The 23,396-nt window shown below is 55.8% G+C and overlaps 3 protein-coding genes across 8 annotated transcripts in view; all 3 read right to left on the reverse strand.

Moving 5' to 3' along the window:
- The window catches only part of PBX4 (PBX homeobox 4), a 45,150-nt gene extending 36,410 nt beyond the window's left edge, over positions 1 to 8,740 (reverse strand). Inside the window, 1 exon segment of the mRNA XM_027084836.1 lies at positions 5,853 to 8,740. Coding sequence (XP_026940637.1) covers positions 5,853 to 5,983 — 131 coding nt within the window. The 5' untranslated portion in view covers positions 5,984 to 8,740.
- Positions 8,741 to 8,865: 125 nt separating this feature from the next.
- On the reverse strand, positions 8,866 to 12,120 carry LPAR2 (lysophosphatidic acid receptor 2). Its single transcript, XM_027084835.1, has 3 exons — positions 12,022 to 12,120; positions 10,476 to 11,217; positions 8,866 to 9,779 (listed from the first exon to the last, which is right to left on the reverse strand). Exons 2-3 carry the CDS (start codon positions 11,206 to 11,208, stop codon positions 9,466 to 9,468), a joined length of 1,047 nt encoding a protein of 348 aa, XP_026940636.1. The 5' UTR covers positions 11,209 to 11,217; positions 12,022 to 12,120; the 3' UTR covers positions 8,866 to 9,465.
- Positions 12,121 to 13,003: 883 nt separating this feature from the next.
- GMIP (GEM interacting protein) lies at positions 13,004 to 22,405 on the reverse strand. 6 transcript variants are annotated; one of them, XM_027084842.1, is made up of 21 exons: positions 22,277 to 22,405; positions 21,216 to 21,300; positions 20,679 to 20,754; positions 20,510 to 20,567; positions 20,086 to 20,211; positions 19,930 to 19,994; positions 19,710 to 19,817; positions 19,185 to 19,265; positions 18,931 to 19,101; positions 18,704 to 18,841; positions 18,158 to 18,345; positions 17,824 to 17,930; positions 17,660 to 17,749; positions 17,264 to 17,341; positions 17,041 to 17,195; positions 16,631 to 16,819; positions 16,392 to 16,529; positions 16,093 to 16,289; positions 15,381 to 15,768; positions 13,946 to 14,012; positions 13,004 to 13,809 (listed from the first exon to the last, which is right to left on the reverse strand). In XM_027084842.1, exons 1-21 carry the CDS (start codon positions 22,293 to 22,295, stop codon positions 13,436 to 13,438), a joined length of 2,898 nt encoding a protein of 965 aa, XP_026940643.1. In that variant the 5' UTR covers positions 22,296 to 22,405; the 3' UTR covers positions 13,004 to 13,435. The 6 variants fall into 6 exon arrangements, with proteins under 6 accessions (XP_026940643.1, XP_026940641.1, XP_026940639.1 ...); XM_027084840.1 differs by having other exon boundaries at positions 18,134 to 18,345; XM_027084838.1 differs by having other exon boundaries at positions 18,134 to 18,345; positions 21,218 to 21,356; positions 22,277 to 22,392.
- Between the last annotated feature and the right edge of the window lie 991 nt (positions 22,406 to 23,396).

Raw genomic sequence — 23,396 nt, forward strand, 5'->3', positions numbered from 1 at the left:
TGTACATACTTCTAGAGGTCTGTGTTTCCATATTTAGTATCCCAGAGGTACCAAGACGAGGGGCACACCATTCACTTGACAGTACATACCTTGCCATTTGAGTAAGTTTTAAGGATAGTCAAACTTATGTCATCATCTCCTTTTAATATTCGGAATTTAATCCATATTCCAGGTAAAGTCTGCAGAAATACTGGAGGAATGAAGAAAGTCATGCAAATTTTGACTAGTAGAAAATACCTAACAAGTCATATGTGTAAAAATCAAATTTAAAAAAAGTTCAGAGAAATCTTTTCTTCCTAAGGAAAGCTATGGAGGCCCTAATTACAATATCTGTTATGTTGCCCAAAGGCCAACCTCTAAATATACTCTTTTTAGTTTCAGGTTCACCACCGCATATGCCATATAGCTTACTCTTAACACATGTATAATAGTGACCATTCTCCATCATATTTTTATTCGTTATATGTAAAGTTTTTTTGCCCTAAAGACCTTATTACCATTCCCAATGATCATTTTCTATTACACTCAAGTTCTACAGACTAACGCAAAGTTGAGCTATGGTTTTATAGACCATGTAAAGGAATTATAGAAACAACCCTGGGACTTCTAAAACTTGATTTCCTTAGACTGAAAATGTAAACAGATCCTGAAACAACAAGGTCCCATGGCCCCAGATCAAATGTTTCATCTAGAGAAAAAAAAATCAACTGTTTTCTGATTTTTATTTGTTCATTTCTAATTTTCTTTCTATATTAAATAGACAAAACAATGCTAATATGTGACCCTTGTGATTAATTTAAAATCTCTTATGCCCACAAACACAACTTAGGCTCAAAAATAATTTCCATTTGTCAGATTAACCATCTACTAGGTAAAATGATTCATGAAAATTGAAATAAATGACACGCTATCATCTCCACTCTTGAGAGTCTGACCTCTCCAAGTGTGGTCTGAGATCAGCGACATTGGCACCCTTGGGAGGTGGTTAGAAATGTGGACTCTTGGGCCCCACTGAGACCTGCTACATCAGAACCTGTGCAATAAGATTTCTGCAGAGATCTGCTGCAGGTCCAGCTAAGAGAAGCATTGCTCTAGAACACTGCTGTCCAGAATTTTCTGCAATGATGGAAATGTTCTCTACCTGCATTAAGATGGTAGTCACATGGCTACTGAGCACTTGAGAGGTAGCTAGTGTGACTGAGGAATGAAATGTTTGATTTAATTTTATTTTTAAAAAACATTTATTTATTTATTTATTTAGGCTGTGTCTTAGTTTGACCCGTCTTAGCTGCGGCATGCAGGATCTTCGTTGTGGCATGCAGGATCTTTAGTTGTGGAAAGTGGACTTCTTAGTTGCACCATGCATGCAGGATCTAGTTCCCCGACCAGGGATTGAACCCGGGCCCCCTGCATTGGGAGTGCAGAGTCTTACCCACTGGACCACCAGGGAAGTCCCTGAATGTTTAATTTAATTAATTAATTTATTTGTGGTTGCGTTGGGTCTTTGTTGCTGCACGCAGGCTTTCTCTAGTTGTGGTGAACAGGGGCTGCTCTTCGTTTTGGTGAGCGGGCTTCTCACTGCTGTGACTTCTTTCTTTTTTTTTTTTTTTGCAGTACGCGGGCCTCTCACTGTTGTGGCCTATCCCATTGTGGAGCATAAGCTCCGGACACGCACGCTCAGCGGCCATGGCTGACGGGCCCAGCCACTCCGCGGCATGCGGGATCCTCCCGGACCGGGGCACGAACCCGCATCCCCCGCATCGGCAGGCGGACTCCCAACCACTGCGCCACCAGGGAAGCCCGCTGTGACTTCTTTAGCTGCGGAGCACGGTCTCTAGGCGTGCGGGCTTCAGTAGTTGCAGCACGTGGGCTCAGTAGTTGAGGCAAGTGGCCCTAGAGAGCACGGGCTTCAGTAGCGGTGCATGGGCTCAGTTATTGCGGTGTGCAGGATCTAGGGCATGTGGGCTTCAGTAATTGTGGCTCGCAGGCTCTAGAGCGCAGGCTCAGTAGTTGTGGCTATAGTCTTAGTTGCTCTGCAGCATGTGGGATCTTCCTGGACCAGGGATCAAACCCGTGTCCTCTGCATTGGCAGGCAGATTCTTAACCACTGCACCACCAGGGAAGTCCCCTGAATGTTTATTTTGATTCATTTTAATTTACAGAGACATATGGCAAGTGGCTACCTCCTTGGACAGTGTAGCTCTCTAGAGCATCTTCATGCCCTTGCAAGCAAAAGGTCAAGAACTGACCACAACAGCTAAATCTGCCAATTTGGCAGCACAACCCACCTGTCGTTCCAACAGGCAGAATGACTTGAAGGGCCAGTCCTCTTCAGCTGCCTCTTCCAGATCATCAGGTCTGGAGCCCAGGTCTCCAGGACGACACTGTTGACCATTCTGCTTCCTTTTAAAATCAGGTTTCCAAAACTCACCCCTCAGCCTTCCCAGCTCTAGAGTTTTCACACTGACTTGTTAGGAATCTCACTACTAGACAAAAAAGTGAGTCCACCACAGACGAAGAGCAGCTTCCAGGCCCCAGGACACCTGAGGCCTGAGGATTCTCAAAGGTGTGGTACACAAGCACACTGTCAGGGGGCATGGTTAGGAGGGGACCCAGAGATTGCACCAGATCTTCAAAGGGGTCGATGATTCAAACACTGGTTAACAACTCTGGGAGGGGGAAGAACTTTGGAATCTGAGTCCTGACAGAGGAGCCCTCAACCCTAGTCTGATAACCTTATAAACCCTTCATAAAGGTATTCAAAAGAAGTAAAGGAAACAAATCTACGTAAACTTCAACATGTTGTAAAATTTATTATTATAAAAACTAAGGCTACACATGATAGTGACATACTCAGAAAATCCTTGGCAAACGAGAAAATTTCCTGCCTTCCCGGTCCCATATAAGAAATGAATGAGAACGTGATCAGTGAAAGATCCAACTCAGAAAACACAAAAACTGTCCCTCTCTAGGAAAAGCTCAGGGTGTCACCAAAGAAGTTCAGAAGATCATTCAAGAAGACTAGTTACCTATCACACAGGAAATTTCCAGCTGACGTGGGCTGAATTTCAACCAAGACAGTGCATTCCAAACTCCCCAGTGTCCCTCTACTATCTGTGTAGCCAGAAGGAAGAACAATACACAGTTCACTATTTGAAGACTATTCAGCTATAATAACAAAATGAATTACACCCAAGTATGTGGAGCTACCTTCCTAATAATGTAGAAAGGTGTAAGAAGGAATCCAGGTTTAAGGAGAGTAGGTGTGCTTCCCTTCTTTAAGCACGTGGTGACAAAGCAGGTTGAGAAGGCCTCAAATCTGAGATGAAAAATTCTTTTCTTGCTAGCCAGCTGAGCTAAATTGACTCCAGGGGCTCTTAAGAGGTTGGCAGCGCACAGAGATGAAACCGTTCTCTCTTGTTTCAGAGAGAGGGCAGGGTCAGAAAGACCTCACCACTTGAGGTGAAGCCAAAGGCCAGGGAAGCCAAAGGCCTCACCCAGTTGGCTGATCAGGAAAGACACAATCTGCTTCCCTGCCCAAGCTGATAATCTACCAGGCAGCAAGGTTTACTATGAGGAAAAGACCCACCCAAGCTGTGTTTTCTCCAGAGTGGAGTAAGTGGCCCGCCCACTTGAGGACTGAAGACTGGTGTCTGGACTTGGGTGACTTTTAGGGCCTTGAATTTATCTAAAGGCTATGCAAGGAGTGGGGCAGATGTGAAGCTTCCAAAGTCTCAAAATAAAAGCTCCAGGGATCTTTCTACCTCAGGAAGAAACCAGGAATCAGCTACCTAACAGCTACGTTGTAAGGCAAGTGTAATGACCCCCTGTTCAGTTTCTTAGCCTTAAAAGAAAAACGACTCTCTTTGAGAACAGCAAGAAGAGGTGACTGACTGCATTCCGTTCTAAGCCTACCTAGGGGAGTCTAGAATCTCAAGAGATTGTTACAAGAAAAAAGTAGCAGCCTTGGGGCAGTGCAGGGTGACACACGCCTGAGGAAGGCCACATCTGAGCAGAGTTCGCTCCTTAAGCAGCTCCTGGCCTAGAACAAAAGGAACACAGGTAGCTCCACATGCACCCAAAGCACTGCTTCTGTGGTTCCTGGGTGTGAAGAGCCTGTTTTCCCCCTTCCCTAGCTCCTACCAATCCTTCCCGAATCTAAGTGCCACAAAGCTTTACTGAACGCTAGGTGCCAGGCATTGTGCACAGCCCTGGGAATACAAAGGAGAAGTACAACAATGCCCTTGCTCTCACACTGGCTTAGCGGAGAAGGCATCACAGAAGGTCACCCTCTCCCGGCCCAGCTCTTTTGTGCCAGGAGTTACCTCTACTCAGCACACTCCTATTATGATGACTGTTTAGGAGTTAAGTCTCCCACACACCTTCCTTCTGAATGAGCTCTAAAAGGGCAGAGAACATCTTAGCCATCTTGGTTTCTGTAACACCTAGCACAATGCTCCAGTGGTGTGCGGTGGGGTTATGCGTGTGTGACACTCTTAACTTTCCAGATAGAGGCCATGAAACTGTGGAAAGAGTCGACATTCCACAAGAAGCAAAGGCAAGAAAGTTTGAGGAATAAATGCCTGCCATATCCACCGTTTACTTGCCTCCTCCTTTCCTGGGGCTGCTGTTCACCTGGCTTTGTAACCCCTCCTCACTAGAAGGTTCTAGGCACTGCACAGTCCACACCACTACACCCTGGTCCCATCCACAGGGACCGTCCCTTACCCCCAAACAAGTCCCATTCAGCAAGACCTCATCCTCCAAAAGGATGTCATTCTGTGCTTTGCTACCTTCTAACAATTCAGGCAGGCCCCAAACACAATGGGCTGACTTGTGAAGCACATTTTACCAATCCTGGCTCACTGACAAGTGGTGGGTGGAGGTTAAGTGGGACAGGTGGTCTTAAAACCACTGTGATTTTCCCACTGCAACTGAAATAAAAGCCAAACCCTTTCCTGAAACTTGGCCCCATGTGATCCTGGTTCCAGACTCTCTCTGCTGTACTGGGGACTTTCAGTCCCTGGCTCTGCATTCTTCCTGCCCTTTCCCACCTTTGGGCCTCTAAGGGTGCTGTGCCCTCTCCTGGCTTCCCACAGCTTGCCATCTCTTTACTTACAGCTTTTAGTGCAACTTATACTTAGTTTTGCTACTTACTTTCTCTCCCTCAAACCATGAGCTTGAGATCAGTGACATCAGCACCCAGCTCCGTGCCCCGCACATACTGTCTAATAAACATTCGCCAAATTAATAAAAAAGGGAGTCCTCTGTCCCCCTCCAGCTCCCCCACTAACCTTTTTTCTGGATGCTTCCCGAATCAAATCACACCATCTCTTCATTCCCGAGTCCCATTTCCCACAACTCATTCTCCATTACCTGCCCCCAGAACTTCCCATCCTCATACATACCACTGATCCATTTAGTTGTCCATCCTTCACAAATCCCGTGTGCACCCATCTCTCAGCCCTTACACCCCCCCAACACTCCTCTTCCCCCTTACATCCATAAACCCTGAAACCACCTTTCACCATAAACCTCTCCATCCACAAACTCCCCTTAAACCCATCCCTCTCACCCCAAGATGAGCTCCTAAAACCCAGCACCCACAGCTTAGCGCCATAAGCCCCCTTTCAATCCGTTCCATTCCCTTCGGCCTCAGAACCTCCCTTCAGTCCTCCTCAACCCCCCCGCCCCCGATCTGCCCTCTCCCTCTCCGCCCAGACTCACCACCCCATCTCTCACCCTGCACCCTCCTCACCCCTCACGCCCCCAGCCGCCCCGGCCCTGGCCCCTCGGCCCGCCCCCTTCACTGAAGCGACTTTGGGTGGCCCCCGCCGAGTCCGCGCCAGCACCTGGCTTGCGCCTCGTGCAGGCTCTGGTCGGTGATGGCCATGATCTGCAGGACGTCGTCCGTGTCGGAGCCCGGTGGGGGCCGGGGTGGTGAGCGGCGCGGGTCAGCGGGGCGGCAGCACGGGGTGTCCATGCGCGGCGAGGCCTGGCGGGCGCTCAACCAAGGAGCAGCCGAGCCTGGAGAGCTCGCGCGGACGTCGTAGCCAACCACCGCCGTCTATGCGCGCATCACGCGCGCCCTCGGGCCCCGCCCCCCTCCGCCTACGGCCAACCGCCGCCAGCTAGGCGACCGCGCCCCGCCCAGGGACACGCCCTACTATCTCCGTCAGCCAACCGCCGCCGCGCGGGCCGCCGTGCCTCGCCCACAGGCAGGCCCCTAAAAGCCCCTCCTATCTGCCTAGGACTCTGTTGGGGGTTGCTGAGGCAACGGCGCTTTCTACCCCTACCCTCCTCCAGCCGGAGAGGGCAAGGCCGGCTTTGCTCTGCTTCAGAAACCCCATCTCCCACATCTCCACCTCCCTCAACCATTCCTACTCTGAGACACTTTACACCGCACACGTCCTTAGAGCGCTCCCTTCTCAGAGCCCGCACATCTCCTCAAGAGTCCCCACTCCTCAGGGACCTCACTTCTTAGAGCCAATCCCCCCCCAGACCCCAGTCTTCCTCATAGGCTCCCATGTCTCAGAGCATCCCACTCCTCAGGGACCTACACATCTCAGAGTCTTAACTTCTCAGAGCACTGCACTCTTCCTCCAAGCCACCCCTTGCTTCTCAGACCCTCCCTAGCCTCTCAGAACCCCATCAACACCCCTACCCCCATTCATCTCCAGAAGCCCGGAGCCCCAGACCCCTGCTCCCCTCAGCCTCAGTGCCAGCAGGTGGGTCACTTGGGCTCCCGGCCTCCCAGTTCCCCCTCCCCCCACCTCTAATATTCCATAGGGGGTACAGGTACGTGTGGTGATGGTGGTTGGAAGGTCAAAACTGAGTGATTTTCTCAGTTGCAGAAATCACTTCTATTCACCTTTCAAGGTCCAGCTTATTAAGAGTGACCTTGCTTTATTCATTCTTTTGCTCTACAGCATTCCGCTAGCACGTGAAGGATGCTTTCTGAGGACCTACCCTGTGATGCACCCCCAAATCAGAGCGAATCTTCACAGGCCTTTGTTTCTAGCTGTTAGGACTCCTGGCATCAGAGGATTCTTGTGCGAGAGAAAAGAATTTATTCTCGGACATAAATCACTTCTCCAAAGTCATGGGACCTCCTAGAGCCTGTTTGCAATGGGGACAGACCCCAGACGAGGCTCATAAAGGGACCTCAACCTCCTGGGAACCCTTCAGGACAGGGCCCATCTTCTTCGCATTGCTGCTGGAGAGGAAATGCAAACACCAACTGGTCTGATTAGATTCGGGCACTCCAAAGGGAATAGAAATGAATGATGTAGACTAGTGTAAGAACAACCTGGAAAGCTCCTTGATGAAGGAAACCTGACACTTGGCCCCAGTAACAGGAAGTACTAGAACATGTGGGGACTATGGAGAGCTGGTACCCTGTACAAAAGGTCAGCCACTAGTGCAGCACCACACAGGAAATCTGAAAAGTAGTGGGTAACTTTGGCATCCTTCAGAGAACAGTGGTGGGGGGATGGGTTGAGAGCTTCAGGGACCATCTGAGACAAAAACCTTAAGTCACCTGGTGGAGAGGAGAGACCTACAGAGAGGGAAAAACCGATGGGACAAGATCCCGAAGGAGACCAGAAGAGTGTGGGTTAGAACCTGGAAGATGCTGATGCAAGAGCAGCCAGCTCAGAGCAGGTGAAACAGAGCCACCTTTGGAGACCATCAGGGGTTCCCACCCCATAGGAACGGCTGGCTGCCTTGGCACCCAAAGTGATACTTTTGTCCAAAAGGCCTAGAGCTCCCTGGAGACAAGGACTATGTCCCCATCCACGTGGCTGGGTGCTGGCCTAGGTCATCACTTCTGAGATTCAGGCCCCAGGCTCAAGGAGCCACACTGCCTACCTTGGACCCTGGAGAAGTACCTGGCACCCCAGTTTGTTCTTGCCTCCTCACAGACCTGTTGTAGGGCAGGGAGAATTTTCCCAAAGGGAAACTCAGCCCCAGTTAATGTAGAAGGATCTACACATTTTTGGTTCTTTGGCAATGCATGCTTTAGTAGTTTAAGAATTCAGCCTCTGATGGGAGGCCTGGGTTCAAAATCTGGCTAGGTGTGTAAGCAGAGAGAATCCAGATCCTGGTTTACGCTGTGTCTAGCACAGCGCCTCTATGTATCTGAGAGGGGACTCATCATGGGTCTGGCACATCTGAGACCACAGGGTGAAGTGGGGAAAGCCAGGCTGAGCTTGTGACCAACTCCAGACTTTGTGGAAATCCGAAGTCCTTTCCTCAGGGGCCTCTCTAGTCCCTCGATGTATCTCTGTGCCCTTTTGAAACTATGTAACCACGGGCCAAATTTCGATCTCTCTGAGCCACTGTCCTCACATGAAAATATATATAATACCTATGCCACAAGATGCAGGTGGTGATTAAATAATGCACCTAAAACACTTATCAGTGTGCCAGGCACATCAGAGAAGCTTGAGAAATGGCAACTCTAAAATCCTGCATTCTGGTCCATGGACCCCACTACCCCAAGCCCACAGGTGTGCATGTAGGTGATGGAGTGGACAGTGGGATGGACACACCTGACTATTAACAATCTGGACTCAGACAAGGGGGCAGGCAGGTGAGAGAAGCCTCACACAGGCCACAGACTACTCTGGGCTCCAGAGAACGGAGACAGAAAGGCAGGTGGCAAGATGAAGGCAGGGAAAGAGGTGGAGGAGACAGAGGCAAAAGGGAACAAGAAGAGAGACGGAGCAACAGCCATGCAGAGACCAAAGGGGAATGGGAACAGGGCCCAGGAGATGCCACGTTGAAGGATCCCAGCTCAGCCTGAGCTGAGGTGGACAATTCTGGGACATAGGGACAGACAGATAAGCTGACAACAGAAAAGGCTTTGGAGACCTCGGAGCGGAAAGGTTTACTCTTTATAGACCCCCTCCTTGTAGACCCCCTTAACTCTTGTGGGGATAGGCAAGACCACTGGAGGCTGCCAGAGGCCATAAACCTTTCCCAGCTCACGCTCAGCACTCCTCAGTCTGTGGCCTAAACAATCAGCCTCAGGCAGATGGGGCGCCCATGGTCCATCCTTGTTACCCTGTTGCACTGGGCAGCGTGGCCTGAGGGGGCCCTCATCTCTCCCACCTTTATTACCCACGCCACCGTGGACGAGGAAGCAGTCCACAGGGCTTGCCAGGCATGTGCAGTAAAAACAGAAAAGTGTCCGTTAAAAAGCCCTGCAACCTGAGATGACTGAAGGGCCAGATTCCTGCACCCCGTTCAACTCTCTCCCAGGTGCTTAGATGACCCCAACCTACAGGCCCTGAGATGGGCACAGTTGTCTGCCTGGGTAGGGCTGGCAGTGGTTTCATGCCAAGCCAGACTGAGGGTCTGCCTTTAAGTCTGGCCCGCAGATTGGGTAGAGCCGGGCGCACCCACAAGTGGCCAGGGGCAGAGCTCTGGCATTTGCTGTACCCTGCTGAAGTCCAAGGTTAGCTAAAGGGTGGAGTCCATCAGGGAATGGCCATTCTCAGGAAGCATGATGCGAGTGCTAGGGCCTGTCTGGGTGGAGGATGTGTAGCGAACAGACTTGTGGGTGGACCGGCGAAGGCACAGACAGCAGAGGAGGTGGCGGAAGGTGCGGCGCATCTCAGCATCTCGGCATGAGTACACCACAGCGTTGACCAGCGAGTTGGCCTCGGCTAGGAGTAGGAAATATTTCTCCACAGCCAGGACGTTGCAGGACTTGCAGCCCAGACCATCCAGAAGCAGCACCACCTGGCCCGGTGTCCAGCAGACCACAAACGCCCCTGCGGGATGGAGCCTGATGTGAGCAGGGCCAGCTGTTGCAATGGCTCAGAACTGGAGGAGTCTCCAGAGCTTGGGCGACAGCTGTGCAGTTTGTAGGGAAGAGCTGCCTGTCTTGCTGCCTTTGCAGCATGATGGGGCAGAACTGCTAAGAGGGGAAACCTTTCTCTGATTGTCTGCCAGAGGAAAGCCCTTCCTAACTGGTATACGGTGGACAGGACCCTGGACATTTCTACATAGAGATTTGTTCTTTGGGGGAAAGGTCACTGTGGGACCGACCGATTACTCGGTGGCGGAAAAGGAATGATTAGGAAGAGTTGCTCTTTGTTTCTTGGGGGTGGTGTGTGCACCTCCCCTGCTCAGACCATTCTACATTCAACCGCCAGACCTCATTACTCCTGGCTAAGAACTCTTAAGGGCTTCCCATGGAACTCAGAACAAAATATGACTCCTGTCTGTGCCTTTTGAGGCTGTGCTGACCTTCTCTTCCTGCGGACCAGTCACGTGGGCCTTCTCCCCTCTTTGGAGACACTGGGCTGGCCCTGTTTGGGGCTGTCACCTTCTGTTCCCTCTGCCTGGAACTCTTGCCTTGCCTCTGCTCAGGTAGCACCTCCTTGGAGTACATTCCCCACCCAGATCATCCCCTCCCATCATGCTCTATCAGTCTCGCAGGAGTTGGGAAGTAGGGTGCCACTCACCCAGGATGATGACAACAGTCTTGACCAGGCTGAGCGTGGTTTCACGGTAGTGGGGGTGGCAGCTGACATGCTCTGCCATGCGCTGCACCCGCCGCCTCACATAGAAGAAGATGCGAGTATAGACAGCCACCATGAGCAGGAAGACGAGCAGGCTGGACAGGGCCCAGACGGCCAGGTAGGAGCGGCTGAGCAGGGGGGCCATGCGCGAGCAGCGGTCCAGGGCGCAGAGGCAGTGCCAGGAGTGGGCGGGCAGCAGCCCCAGGCCCAGCGCGGCCACCCACACGCCCACGATGAGCATGATGACCCGGCCTCGGGGCAGGCGGCTGTGCAGCTGCACAGCCATCACACTGCGGTGCCGCTCCACAGCGATGGCCAGGAGTGTGGCCACGGACGCCGTCAGGCTCGTGTCCAACAGGCCCTGCCGCAAGAACCAGCCCTGAAGTGAGAGCCGGGCTGTGCGCGGGCCTGTATGGAACATGAGGAAGAGGTAGGCTACACCGGCAAAGAGGTCAGCTGCGGCCAGGTTGCCAAGCAGGTAGTAAATGGGCTGGTGGAAGCGACGGTTGGAGGCGATGGCCGCGATGACCAGCAGGTTGGTCAGCAGCACCAGCACGCTGACAGTCAGCCCCAGTGCCACCACAACCACATCTTTGGGCCGCCAGTGGGAGCTGAGCTCCTTGCCGCTGTTGTTGTAGAAGAAGCCGATGGTCTCATTGTAGTAGCACTGGCCCATGGTGACCGTCTGGGGGCACAGAGGGAAAGGTCAGTACAGAAGGTCCTTGTTGGAGGGACAGAGAAGGGAGCAGCAGCCAGAGGGAGGATTAGGACAGGAAGGGCAAGGGTCTCAAACTCAGATGCATGAGGGCAAAGTGGTAGTGGTAGGGGCCAGGGTGGCCTGGAAAAGCAAGTCTGTGAGTTCGGGGGTGGGGTGGGGCAGTTGTTGCTTAATTACTAATAAGACTCTTAGAAGGGTATCTCCCAAATCAAACGACTGGGTGGTTTTGTTTTTAACCTAAAGAATCAAAACAAAACTCATTTGCCCACGCGGCGCCAACCTGTGACCAATCTGTGTGTGTGTGTGTGTGTGTGTGTGGCGGGGGGGGGGGTCGGTTAGGGCAAGACAAAGGGGTGTGGGCTGTGAAAGCAGGCAAGGGAGGGTCAGTTTGGTGTTGCGGTCAGTGCAGGGAGCGGAGCCCAGGAGGCGTGTGTGCGCAGGGTGGGGCCACTGCTAGGACCTTGCAGGAGGTGGGTGCTGGGACATGGAAGTGACTCGGGCAATCAGATTGGGGGCAGTGAGGCAGCCCCACAAGTTGGGCGGCGGGCTCTGGGCGCGAGCGCTCCCGAAGCAGGCGGGGGATCGGGCCGTTCCGAGTGGGACAAAAGGGGCGGTCAGGAAGGCGGCAGCAGGCCGGGCCTCTGGGGGCCCCCAGGCTAGGGGAGGAAGAGGAGGAGGTAGGAGAGGAGGGGGCGGCGCCCGGGCCCCGCAGCACGTGCCGCGCCCTCCCCAGGCCCCGCGCCCACCCTCCCCCGTCCTCGCGGGTCTCACCTGAGCCGCCCGTCACGCCGCAGACAGGGTGGCCTCGCGCCCGAGACCCATGACCGGGCGACGAGGGCTGGAGCAGAAGAGCGTCTGGGTGCGCCTGGCGGGAGCGGCCAAGAGAGGACTGGAGGCGGGGTCCCGCCGCCCCGCCCCCGCCGCAGCGCCCCGCCCCGCCCGGTCCCCACCACCTGGAGGAGCCTCTCTTCCGCTGCCGCGGCGGGGACAGGGTCGCCCGGAACCGCAGCTCCCCTCTTTCCTCTCCGCCTCGCGTCTCCTCGGTCGCCCCTCTCCACTTCCGGCGCGGGACCCCCACCCCAAGTCCCCGCACACCTCACGCGCCCGCAGTTTTGGGCCTTCGCGGGGCTGAGTCACTCACTGCCCGAGATTTCCCGCCGTGACCTGGCGCCGCCCGGGCCCACCTCCGGGTGGTCTCAGGGTCTGCGCCCCTGCCCCGGCCCCACCCCGCCCGCTCCCTCGTGTCCAATCCGTCGCCGAGTTCTAAGCCACGCCCTGATCCGACCCGGCTCCCACCGCCACGACCCCAGCCCCTCCTTGGCTTCGCCGGCTTAGAGCTACCGCGCGACGCAGCCTTCCTTGACCCGCAGACCTCTGGCCTCAGCTGACTCTGGCCGCACTCAGGTTTCTCGAAATCCAGCCCCCGGCAGCGCTGTTCCCTGCCCGGCCCACGCCTGTGGCGGCCCTGGACTCCCACGACCGAGAGCACACAGCCCCATTGTCTCGGTTATCTGCACTTAGTTATGTTTGTTTGATTGTGCAGGACCGGATCGCACGCTGAGCTCCGGGAGGGCCGGCCCGGTGTGACTCAGCCAGGTGCCCAGGCCCAGCCTCTACTGCATGTAGGTGCTCGGGGTGTTCTGAGATGAAAGAAAGGGGGCTTTGATTTCCCTGGTCGGTAAAATGGGGCAAAAAGATGCTGCCTCACCGACCTCCCCTGTCACCCTTCCCTGGCAAAGAAAGACACTCAAGGTTATAAAGGACACAGTTTATTCAGAGGCCACCAGACCCCAGGCAGGATGTTGAGTCTGGGTTGCCCACATCCTCCAATATGTGGTCACTTGGGATCAGCTAAGGAGGCAGACAGAGATGGGGGAGTGGCAACAACCAAAGTAGCAAAAAGCACCCCTATCCTAGGGGTCAGAGACTAGGGTGGACCTCAAGGACCCCATGATCTGTATTGACCCTGAGTGACCTCTGAACCTGAGTGGCCCTGTCACTTGACATTGACCTGTGTCTAGTGGGGGGGGGGGATCCTGGTACATTGCTGCTGAAGGGTTTTAGTTCTCCCCTAGGCCATGTAGTCTTTCCCCATAGGAACTCTCCAGACACCCCAACATTGAACTCCTGGGATGTTGGGTCCATCTTCTCAGTCCTGGGCTTCTTGGTCAGAGTGCTGGGATAGTCAGAAATGGTCCTCAGCTTCCTCAGGCTGGGTGCCTGGGCAGCAGGTGGCCTTGGGCACAGACTCGTTGTGCAGCTTGGAGAGTAGCCGGGCCGTCTCCTGCGTGATCTCAAAATGCTTGGGCAGTGGGGTGCGGCGCAGAGGGCTGCCCTCACGGGAGGTGGCGGCAGGGCCGGGTCTTGGCCTCCGCAAGCTCCCTTGGGGCACTGATGTGACAGGGGTCTCCTCGCACAATTTGGAAGCCACCACGGCCAAGCAGGACAGCTGGTGGGTGACAGGCCGTACACCCCCCCGGGGATACTTCACTGGCTGGCGGCTGAAGTGGCCACGGGACTGTGTCCCCAGGGGTGAGTCCTCAGGGCCTTGGCTGGACACTGTGGGATAGAGTGGTCAATGCTGAGCACCCCTAAGTCCTCTGGATACACCCCTCCCCCATTGTCATCATTCAGCCAAGCTACCCCAAAGCAGGGGCAACCCCAGAACCCCTGGGCTACCCCACAACACACTCACCTTCCTCTCCCTCATTTTTGGTGTCTTTGGTTACTTCCTCTTCCTGGTCCCTCTGCAGAGTTGGAATCTGCAAGAAGAAACCCAAGAATGAGACCTCCAGCAATAAAATGCCAGTTCTTTGAGACTCGCAGACATGCAAAAGTTCCCTTGCAGTTCTGGTATCTGGGGAGAGATGATGCCCTTGAGAGTGTACTGCTTGTCCTCCTGTGAAGAGCAGTGTCATTAATCTCAACTGTGGGCTCTGTGAGGGCAGGAATGCCTTTGTTCAACAGAGGACCAGCCCGGAAAGTGACAGCCTTCTCTGCATCAGGAATGGGTGAACTACCGGTCTTCATCCTGCTCTACTTTCTGCAATTTCAGGCCTGCTTTTTAGCTTATCTGAATATCTTTTAGTTCATCCTTTCGCTAAATGCTAATAGCAGTTGGAATTCTTTCTCTGTGTCCGGAGCACTTTCTGAGGTATTCCAGTTCTCAGAGTCCCACACCTCACCAGCAGCAGCTTTCCCAGCTCTGGGGTGCTGCAGGGGAGATCCTAGCTCTCGGGAATGGTAAGTGTATCAGGATCTGAGGGTCAGAAAGCCTCCCCTAAGAGTCTCATCTGTAAATGGTTTTCATTAACAGTATTTACCTCTTAGGGCAATTACTATGCAAGCACTCCTGCATTGTAGGCGTGCAGTCTATGGAGGCTTGCACAGTCCTCTTTGGCCTCACTTCCTTCCACCTTCCCCTCACTCATTCATTACAGCATGGGGCTCTGCCCTGAATACACCAGGCATGGTCCCACCTCAGGGCCTTTGTACTGGCTGTTCCCTTTGCCTGGAACACCCTTCCCCTGATCTCCACCTGGCTTACTCCCCCCTCACATCCTTCCAGTCTTTGCTCAAACCCATCTTCTCCATGAGACCCACTCACAACATCCTATTTACTGCTACAAACTGCCCACCACCTCTCACCTTGGTGCCCTTGATGTCCCCTACTTTACCCTACCCTTTCTTTTTTCTATAGTATTCATCACCTTGTAACATCCTGTATAACTGACTTTGTATCATATTTCTTGTTTATTGTTGGTTTCTTTCCCACTAGAAGGTAGGCAACCAAGAGGATGGAGTCTTTGAATATTTTGCTAACTGATGCCTAGAACAATGCCTAGAGCAACGCTTGGCACATAGTAGGTGTTCAATAAATATTCTGTTGAAGGAATGAATGGTACTCATGTTAGTATCTCTGCAAGGCTCTACCCTGTTGTTACTCCATTATTTCCCACCACTCCATTCCTTACCTTTCCTTTCAGAATGAGTGCAGTGTAAATAAGGAAAGGAGAAAGGGAATGAAATAGACAAATTTCAAGGGAAAGGAAGGAAGGAAGACAGGAGAGAGAGAGGATTAAATGGAGAGAAGGCTCTCCCCATGTCTGTGGGCCCAGCAGATTCCTTACCTCTGTGGGCGTGGTCTCGGGATGCTTCTCCAGGGCACTAAGGGGCATGGTGTCTGGGTTGGGGTCCGAGGCTAGGGATATGGGCAGGGCATCCAGGGCAGGTTGTGAGTATGGTGGCTGGGGGCTGGTTGGGAGGGTCGTAGGGGGTGGGCTGGGGTCTCGGGGCAGGGGCTCAGTGGCCAGGAAGAGGTCATCAACCCCGAAGATCTGCTCATAGTGTACAATGAGGAACTCGATGAGCTGGGCCTGGTGCACGGAGTCTAGCAGGCAGGTGACGGGGCCGGCGCTGGCTACCCCTGGACCGTCCGGCAGCCGCAACAGTGTCGGCCCAAACACAATGCCCAGGTTGTTGGCAGACATCTTGTTCTCCTCATACTGTGCAGCCACCCTGGGGACAGTGTGAGGAGAAGGGTCAGGGCACAGAGGGTATGGTTATTGGTCATCGGGTAGGATCTGCAAGCCAGGCTAGTGGCAGCTTGCCCAAGTCATGGGTAAGTGGTCCCAGTCATTGGGTACGACCAGCAGCCACATGCCTGGCAATGGGGGTCAGGGGTCAGCATACAAAGTCAGGAGTCATGTATTAAGTTTCAGAGCTCAGAAAACACATTCAAAGGTCAGAGGTCAGGGGTCAGTGGTCACATGTCCAAGGAAGGAGTCCTGGATCCGTGCCTCAGGTCAGAAGTCATGTGTCAAGGTCAAGGACAGTGCACACCTGAATAGATGGGCCACCAGGTGCTGCAGGGTGTTGTAGTTAGAGTCAGGCAGCTGCACCAAGAGGTTCTTCAGCGAGCGGATAACCTCAGGGCTGGGGCTGGGGGTCCCAGGGTCGTGCCCAGGGTCTGCATGCAGGGTCTTAGCCAGAGAGATGAAGGCGTCGTAGAGGTGGAAGGGGACCACAGGGTCAGTGAGCTGGGGGTGGAATGGCAGGGGGGACATGGGTGTGGGTGGGCTACAGAGGGTCCTCAGTCTGAGCCCACCCGGCCTCTGACTCCTGAGCTGCTGAGCACCCACCTCCTGGAGGAATCGCTTGAGAACACTCGAGACATCGTGAGGCGAGTTCCCTGACAGGTCAACCAATGCTCGGCCGTTCTCAAAAGCCTGGCACAGCCGTTCCACGCGGACCCGGGACCCGCTGACCCTATAAATGCCCTGAAGGGCAGGGGTGGGAAGTTGGACAGCTGGCTTGCAATCTGGCCATTGAGAGGGCTGGGTCACTCACTCTTGGGGGTGGTCAAGGGTCAAGGTGGCACCTGCACACTCAGGGCGCGCTGTTCTATCTCGGTGGTGCACCTGGTGATCACAAGGGGCACCTCCTCCGGGAAGTCCCTTGGCAGTTGCAGGAAGTTGACCCCAAAGAGGGGGGTCCGGGCTGGGAGCCGCTTATGTCCGCAAAGGATCAGTAGAGTCTCCAGGCAGCGCTTGTGGCAGGTCAGAAAGCACTGAGGGAAAGGTCACAGGGTCAGGGAGGTCATCGGGGGTCAGTGGGGGAAGAGAAGGTCACAGGGATCCTCAGGGAGCAGGGGGCTCATAGGAGATCATCAGATCAGGGCAGGTCCCAGGGGTGGGAAGGTCTTAGGGATCTCAGGTCAGAGAGATGCCTGGGGTCAGAGAGGTCACTGGGGTTCAGCAGAGGTCATTAGGTCATCGGCCCAGGCCACACCTCCTCGCACTCGGTTCCGCTGACCATGAAAGCCTCGCACTCTCGGCACTTGGCTGGGCCCCGCAGCCGCCGCAGCCGGTGGGTCTGGGCCGCGTTGGACAGTGTCCACTTCTTGAACGGGGTGCCTGGCCCGTTCTCCAGCCCATCTCCCAGGTCTGCAGGGAGACAGGGTCAGGAGTGCCTAGTCCACCCCCACCCCACCCCTACCTGCTTCCAGCCTCACCAGGGTCTCGCTCCTCCAAGTCATCTGAAGATTCGGTGCCTGTGGACGAGACCTTCACCAGCCGCCTCGTGCCAGAGCCTGGAGTCAGAGGGTTACAGAGGTTGGGGGTCACAGAGGTCATGGGGAGGCTCCAAGGCTAAGGAAACATTCCTGGTTTTTGGCCTTCCAAAACCACCCACAGATGCCCTTGGGGAAAGGGTCAGAGGTCAGGAGGGGGTGGGTCAGACAGGTCAGGAGTTAGGGGTTGAAGAACCTGGGGGGTGGTTCAGAAGTTGGATCAAGAGAATGGGTCAGAGGTTGAGAAAACAGGTCAGGGTTGCAGGGTAGGTCAGAGGTCAAAGAATGGGTTTGAGACTGAGGGTCAGAGCCTGGCCAGGGGCTGGAGGATGGTCCCACCTGGGCTGGAAGTGGGAGAGTCCTGGGACCGAGGCTCGCTGCCACCACCCATGCTGTCCACATCACTGGCCAGAGTGGGGCCCAGAGTTCCTAGGAGGGGACAGGTCAGTTAGGTATGGCCTCCTGCCCCAGCACCACTCCTGCCTGCCCTTCACGGCACTCACCCTGCCAGCCTGTGCCAGTGTCCTCCCAAGGGCCTGGCTCAGCTGCACTCTCATCCAGCGGTGGAGGTGGGGCTCCAGAGAGCTTCTTTCTTGTGTCCAGAGGGGAACTGAAAGGAGAGGTTTGAGGGCTCTGATAACCAGGAAACTTGCCTGGGATGACATCACCCTGGCATCCCGTTTAGGCCCCAACTCCAAGTACTTGGGTCTGCAAGCCCTTATGGCCATGAGCATCATGGCCCCCAGTGCAGTAGCCCCAAATTCCCAACTCTCCCATGACTGGGACAACCCCACCCACCTGCTTGGCTCCTACCTGACCCCGCTCCTGGGGACCCACCCGTGCGTGAACTCCTGGAAAGAGAAGGCTGGTGGCAGGGGCGGTGGGGCGTTGGGCCGCAGCGCCCTCACGAACTCCTGGTATCGCTGGCCCGGCTCAAAGGGCGCGCAGCACTCGGCCAGGGCGGCGAAGGCGCGGGGGCCGCGTTCTGCCTGAGCCCCTCGCAGCCCGAACAATCCCAGGGTCACCTGTGGGGCGGAGGCCTCAGGTGAGAGAGGGGCTGGGCCTGGGAGCCTGGGGCATGGCCTGACCCTGAGAGATACCAGCTCGGTCCAGGTTTGGGGGCGGGGCCGGGCAGTGGGAGGTGGCTTAGGGACAGGAGCCCGCAGCTGGGGTTGGGGGTGTGGTCAGAACCAGGGTGGGTCATCTTGGGGGTAGGACCCCCTGGGAGGGGGCCAAGGGGGAAGTGCAGTCAGGGTCTGGGGGGCGGAACTGACTGTCCAGCAAGAGGGAGCGGGTCCTGGTGCTCTGGAGGTGGTTTAGGGGCAGGAGGTGCCTAGCCAGGGCGAATGAGTGTGGTGGGCAGCCGTCAGGTTAGGGTCTCACCCGCCTCAGCACTTCGTCCCCCTGCAGCACCAGTTTGCGCACGTGTGATACGATCCGCTGCTTGGCGGCCTCCAGGTCCTGCTGCCGCGCATTGGCCTCGCGGACGCAGGCCTGGTACAGCGCCTCGGCCTCCAGCGCCTGGAGAGAAAAAGGCAGGGAGCGTGTGTGGGACAGATCGTGGGACCGGGGGTGCCGAAGCACAGGGGGGCACGGGGCCGAGTCCCCACCTTGGTCTGGGCCTCCTCTCGCGAGCGCCGCCGCCGCTCCTGCTGCTTGTTGGGTCCCGGCTGGGCCTGGGGGGCCGGGTCTTCGGGGGACGCCTGGGAGCGCACCCGCAGGTCCTCGCTGCGCTGCACATACTGGAGCTGGGCCCGCCGCAGTGCCTGCACCGCCTCATTCTGTGGGCGGAGGAGGGACGCGGTCACTGCTTCTTCATCTCCTTCCCCAGTCCGCTTCCCCAGCCCCCCACCCTAGACCTTACCATCCGCTTCTGCTCTTTCATCCACTGCTCTTTAAACTCCTTCCGCCACTTCTCAATCTCAGTCCGTTTGGCAGCCAGGGGCTGGGAAGGATGGGGAATGGGGATGCTGCCTCAGGGCTACTCGATCATTGCATTCACTGGGGCCACATGTCTTTCATCCTTTGGATCCTTTTCTGGGTCTGCACTCTCTCTCCTGGGTCTTCTCACCCAGAAGACCTCTGCCCTCCCCTAGCCCAGTGTCTCCAGAAAATCTCAGTGGTCACCTCCATCCTTTGTGCCTAGACCCAAAGATGCCAAGGCTCTCTTCCTGGGCACACTTGGCACCTCGTCCCGTGGCCCGCAGAAGAACAAAAGCACGGTTTCGCAATAGCACAGGAAGCCTGGTTCGAATCTCTGCTGGGTAACCTTGGGCAAGTTCCTCAGCATCCCCGGGTCTCAGCTTCCTCATCAGCAAATGGTGCTGATGGTAACGGTGCCTTCCTCCAGGGGGTTGTGGAGGGAATAATGCATGAAGGACCCCCTCACCTGGTAGTAGTCTCTTTTCTGCTGGGCCACTGTCTCCATGGCCAGGGCTCCCAGGCTGAGGTCGTGCTCCAGAAACAGGGTGTAGATGTACTGCAGTGGCATGTGGCTCTGAGGGTGGGGAGAGGCCGTCTGGTGTTGGAGGATGCTGAGGATCTAGGGGTATCTGGCTGGGGTTCTGGAGAGACTGGGCTCTGGGGGGGGGTGGTGAGCTCATGGCTACCTGCTGGTGGATGGACACCTTTCCCGCCTCAGCAATCTTCATGATGTTTTTGGCAAACTCCAGCTCTGGGGGCAGACAGCAGGGGTGTGAGTCAGGCAGGGTGTGAGCACTGCAGGGTCTGGGCAGGGCCTGGGACCCGGTAGAAGGGGCCCTCACCATGGCTGGCTCTCTTCTCAGTCCAGGCCAGCAGCTCCTTGGCGTAGCGGCTCCAGGTCTTAGCATACTCCAGGGCTGCATCCACACCCCCCTTGGTCCGAATGAGCCGCAAGTCCAGTTCCTCCCCTGGGGCAGACGGTTGGAACTCTGACCTCTGAACCCTCCCGTGGAAGCCTTCCCTGAGCCCTCAAACCAGACCAGTGGACCCTGTTCTACACCCTATGGCTTCCCCAAACACCCCCTTGTTCTCATTTGTCCAGGTTGTTTTACACTGATTCTCCACTCAGACTGGGGGCTCCCTGAGTACAGGGGTTCAGGTCTGTTGTGTGCACTGCCGTGTCCCTGGTGCATGGAATAGGCAGTTGATGATGGAAGGACTCCTTTCTGCCCCCCACCACCTCGCTTGGCCTCAAAGCCCCCCTACCTGTAAGGGGTGCAGGATCCTCTGGGGAGGGACCACTCCAACGGTTGGTTTCACTCGTCTGAGGGGGAGGGAGACAGCATTCAGGAACAAGCAGGGCAGGGGCTCCACCTTCCTCAGACCCCCTCCTCCGAGGTCCCCTCCTCCCTGTCCCCTTGGTCCCATCCCTCACCAAAGTGGCTGTGGGGGTCTTGTCAGGTTCTGGGTCTCCTGAAAGCACAGGGTCTCCAGCCAGCATCTCAAGGGTCCTGGGAGGTAAGGGTGTCAGGATGCCACCCTCCACCCAGTCTGTCCCACCTAGGGGTGCTGGGGGCCCCAAGGCAGTTTGGGGATGGTCCTAGATATCACCTCTGTGATGTCTATTGTATCTAGGAGTCCTGAGGGATGAGGCTTTAGAGGGGAAAGTATGTGAGCTTTTTTTTATGGGACTTGAGATAGAATTTGAAGGATCCCAGGTAACTTTGGGGTTCAGAGTGGGATTATAAAGCTCTCAAGTGTTTTAAGGGGTCACAAGGGTCACAAGAAGGATACGTGGGGGCCCTAGGGTCACTTTGGGGATTTCAGGTGGATTTGGGGGGTTGAATTTTGGGATATTCAGGTGTTTTGAGGATCCAGAAGTTGCAGGTTCCTAATGGGGTTTCAGGCACCTAAATGGTTAGGGATTTGGGGGATCCTGGTGGAATTTGGGGTTACTCAGGCACAGACTCACACGTTCCCAAGTGAGATCTCGAGGTTGTCCAGGCTCCGGAAGATATCACTGTATCTCTTCCTGCTCTCAGGAGCTGAGGGTAGCCCTTGGGGAGGGGAGTATCACACATGGGCCAATGGAAGCCTCCCTCCACCCACAGCACTTTGGCAGGTTGTTTGGAGGGTCGGGGTGGGGCGGGGGCGGGGAGGGGGGGAGGAGAGAGAGGGAGAGAGGGAAAGGGAAGAGAGAGAGAGTTCTGTTCCCATGGGGAGTATAGGATGGCGTGGGTGTCTGAGCTGGGATGGAGGGAGTGTGGGCTTGGGTGGGGCCCGACTTGGGACAGGCAGATGGACTCAGGCACAACCCAACACAGAGACAGCTGCTTAGAGGAGCAGAGACACCCACACATGCATTGGCCCAGAAGCAAAGCGACAAAACAGACATCCTAGATACAGCCACACTGTCTCCCGGGACAGAGCCGGCTTGACAATGGAACCACATGGACCTCAGCCCAGACAGATGGAAATACACGTGGGACAGAACGGCACATGGCCTGCCACAGAAACACACACAGCCAGCCTGAAACCACAAGAGGCATAAAGACCAAATGACAATCAATATGCAAAGCAGAGACACAAAGACAGGCGGAAACGAAGTCGGACCTTGCCACATTTCTGTCGCAGGCACCACTTCTAGGGAGCCCAGATCAGCATGTCCCCCTCCCCGGGCAATGGAGTAGCCGGGTGGGGATCCTGCCGCGTTGCCCTCTCCATCAGCTGTCGTGACACCCTGCCCCCATCACAAATATCAGAAGCAGAAGCGGCCACTTCCCCTTCCTGGGCCCCCTCCCCCAGGCATCCGGGGTGAAGACTCCAAAGGGGGAGGGGGGATCAGGGACTGGTGTCCTGGGTCCTCCTCAGCTTGGGGGTTCCCACAGTGGAGCATGCCCGTGTCCTCCCCATTCAGGAACTCCTCTCCCGGCTCTCTGGACGGAGAGGGATAGGCGGGGCCCCTCATTGATTTAGGAAGTAGGATACTGTCGGGGGAGGCCCCTCTCTGATCCCGTATCCCGGGCTGCCTACCCGGCTCTGTTGAGTCCATGGTCCGGCCCTAGGATCGCTCGGCTGGGACGGGGATTGGGATGGAATCGCGCGCCGGCGCCAGCGGGGCCCAGCCCCGATTTCCTGCTGCGGCCGCCGCTGCCCGGGTTCCTCGTCGCCCCGCCTCGCGGAGGCCCCGCCCCCAACCACGCCTCTGCTGGTGGGCCGCACCCTCTCGGCAGGGGAGCGCGGACCACGCCCCCTGCCTGAGCGGCTGGATATGCGGCTGAGCCAGGACCTCCTGAGTGACCTGCCGAAATGACTCCATCCCAGCCAGGGTTCCCCTCCCCATATCTTTGCGGGGTCCCCAAACCCCAGCACACTCCCCTTGCAGTGAGTCCACAGAGTCTGCCTGGCCTGAGGAGCCTGTCCCAAACCTTTTACGTTCTACGACCCAATGACGCCCCTGCCCAGGGGTCTCTTGGACCTCTGAACTCATCCCAACCTGGCTGGGGCAATGGGAGCCCCCTGGTTGGAGGTGTGATGTCCCGCCTGATTCCAGTTGAAACTGAAGTCCCCTAACAACGCTGGGGCTGGAGATACAACTGGGGGACACCCAGTAATGCTCAGTGCTGGATCAGGTTCTTGAAGACCCAGTTACAGCAGAGCCGGAGCGCCCTTAGCACTTCTCTCAGTCATGGAGGACACAGAGACCCTCGCCCTGAGCCCCGGCAAGAAACATCCCCAGTAAATCACAAGTCAAGAGTGCTCCCCTTCGTGTTGCCTCAAATTGTCTCAAGGATTCCATGTGACCCCAGCAGCCCCTCTGCTGGATGGGGCCTGGCACCCGCGCCCCTCCAGAAACCTTGGCCAGTGTTCGGGGCCCACCTGATGCTCACAGCTGGTCCCAGCCCCTTTCCCACTTTGGCTCCCAGGGCCTCTCTTGGGCTGTGGGCCACACTCCTCCTGATGGGAAGCCAGTCAGGGGTGGGCTGCTGAGGATGACCAAGCGGCAAGGGCAGGAAAGGGTAGAGAGCTCCTCACTGAGCATCGGTGGGGAGGGGGAAGTCGTCCAGAAGCCCGGGCCTGGGTTCCCTGGCCTGAGGTCATCACATGCAGCTTGCCAAAGTTATAAAAATGCACCCACACCCCACACTCTGTA

The sequence above is a fragment of the Aethalodelphis obliquidens genome, unplaced genomic scaffold, assembly GCF_003676395.1.
Source record: "Aethalodelphis obliquidens isolate GAN/ISIS:26980383/991018 unplaced genomic scaffold, ASM367639v1 scaffold53, whole genome shotgun sequence".
Lineage (NCBI taxonomy): Eukaryota > Metazoa > Chordata > Mammalia > Artiodactyla > Delphinidae > Aethalodelphis > Aethalodelphis obliquidens.

What these genes read in the sequence shown, in the direction of transcription:
- LPAR2 (XM_027084835.1), bottom strand. Translation starts at nt 11,208, where the DNA reads ATGGGCCAGTGCTACTACAATGAGACCATCGGCTTCTTCTACAACAAC. An exon ending in GACTGTTGTCATCATCCTGG is followed by an intron (nt 9,780 to 10,475) that starts GTGAGTGGCACC and finishes TCCATCCCGCAG; the next exon opens with GGGCGTTTGTGGTCTGCTGG.
- GMIP (XM_027084838.1), bottom strand. An exon ending in GGGACGAAGTGCTGAGGCGG is followed by an intron (nt 18,346 to 18,703) that starts GTGAGACCCTAA and finishes TCCGCCCCACAG; the next exon opens with GTGACCCTGGGATTGTTCGG. An exon ending in GCGGAACCGAGTGCGAGGAG is followed by an intron (nt 16,820 to 17,040) that starts GTGTGGCCTGGG and finishes CCTTTCCCTCAG; the next exon opens with TGCTTTCTGACCTGCCACAA.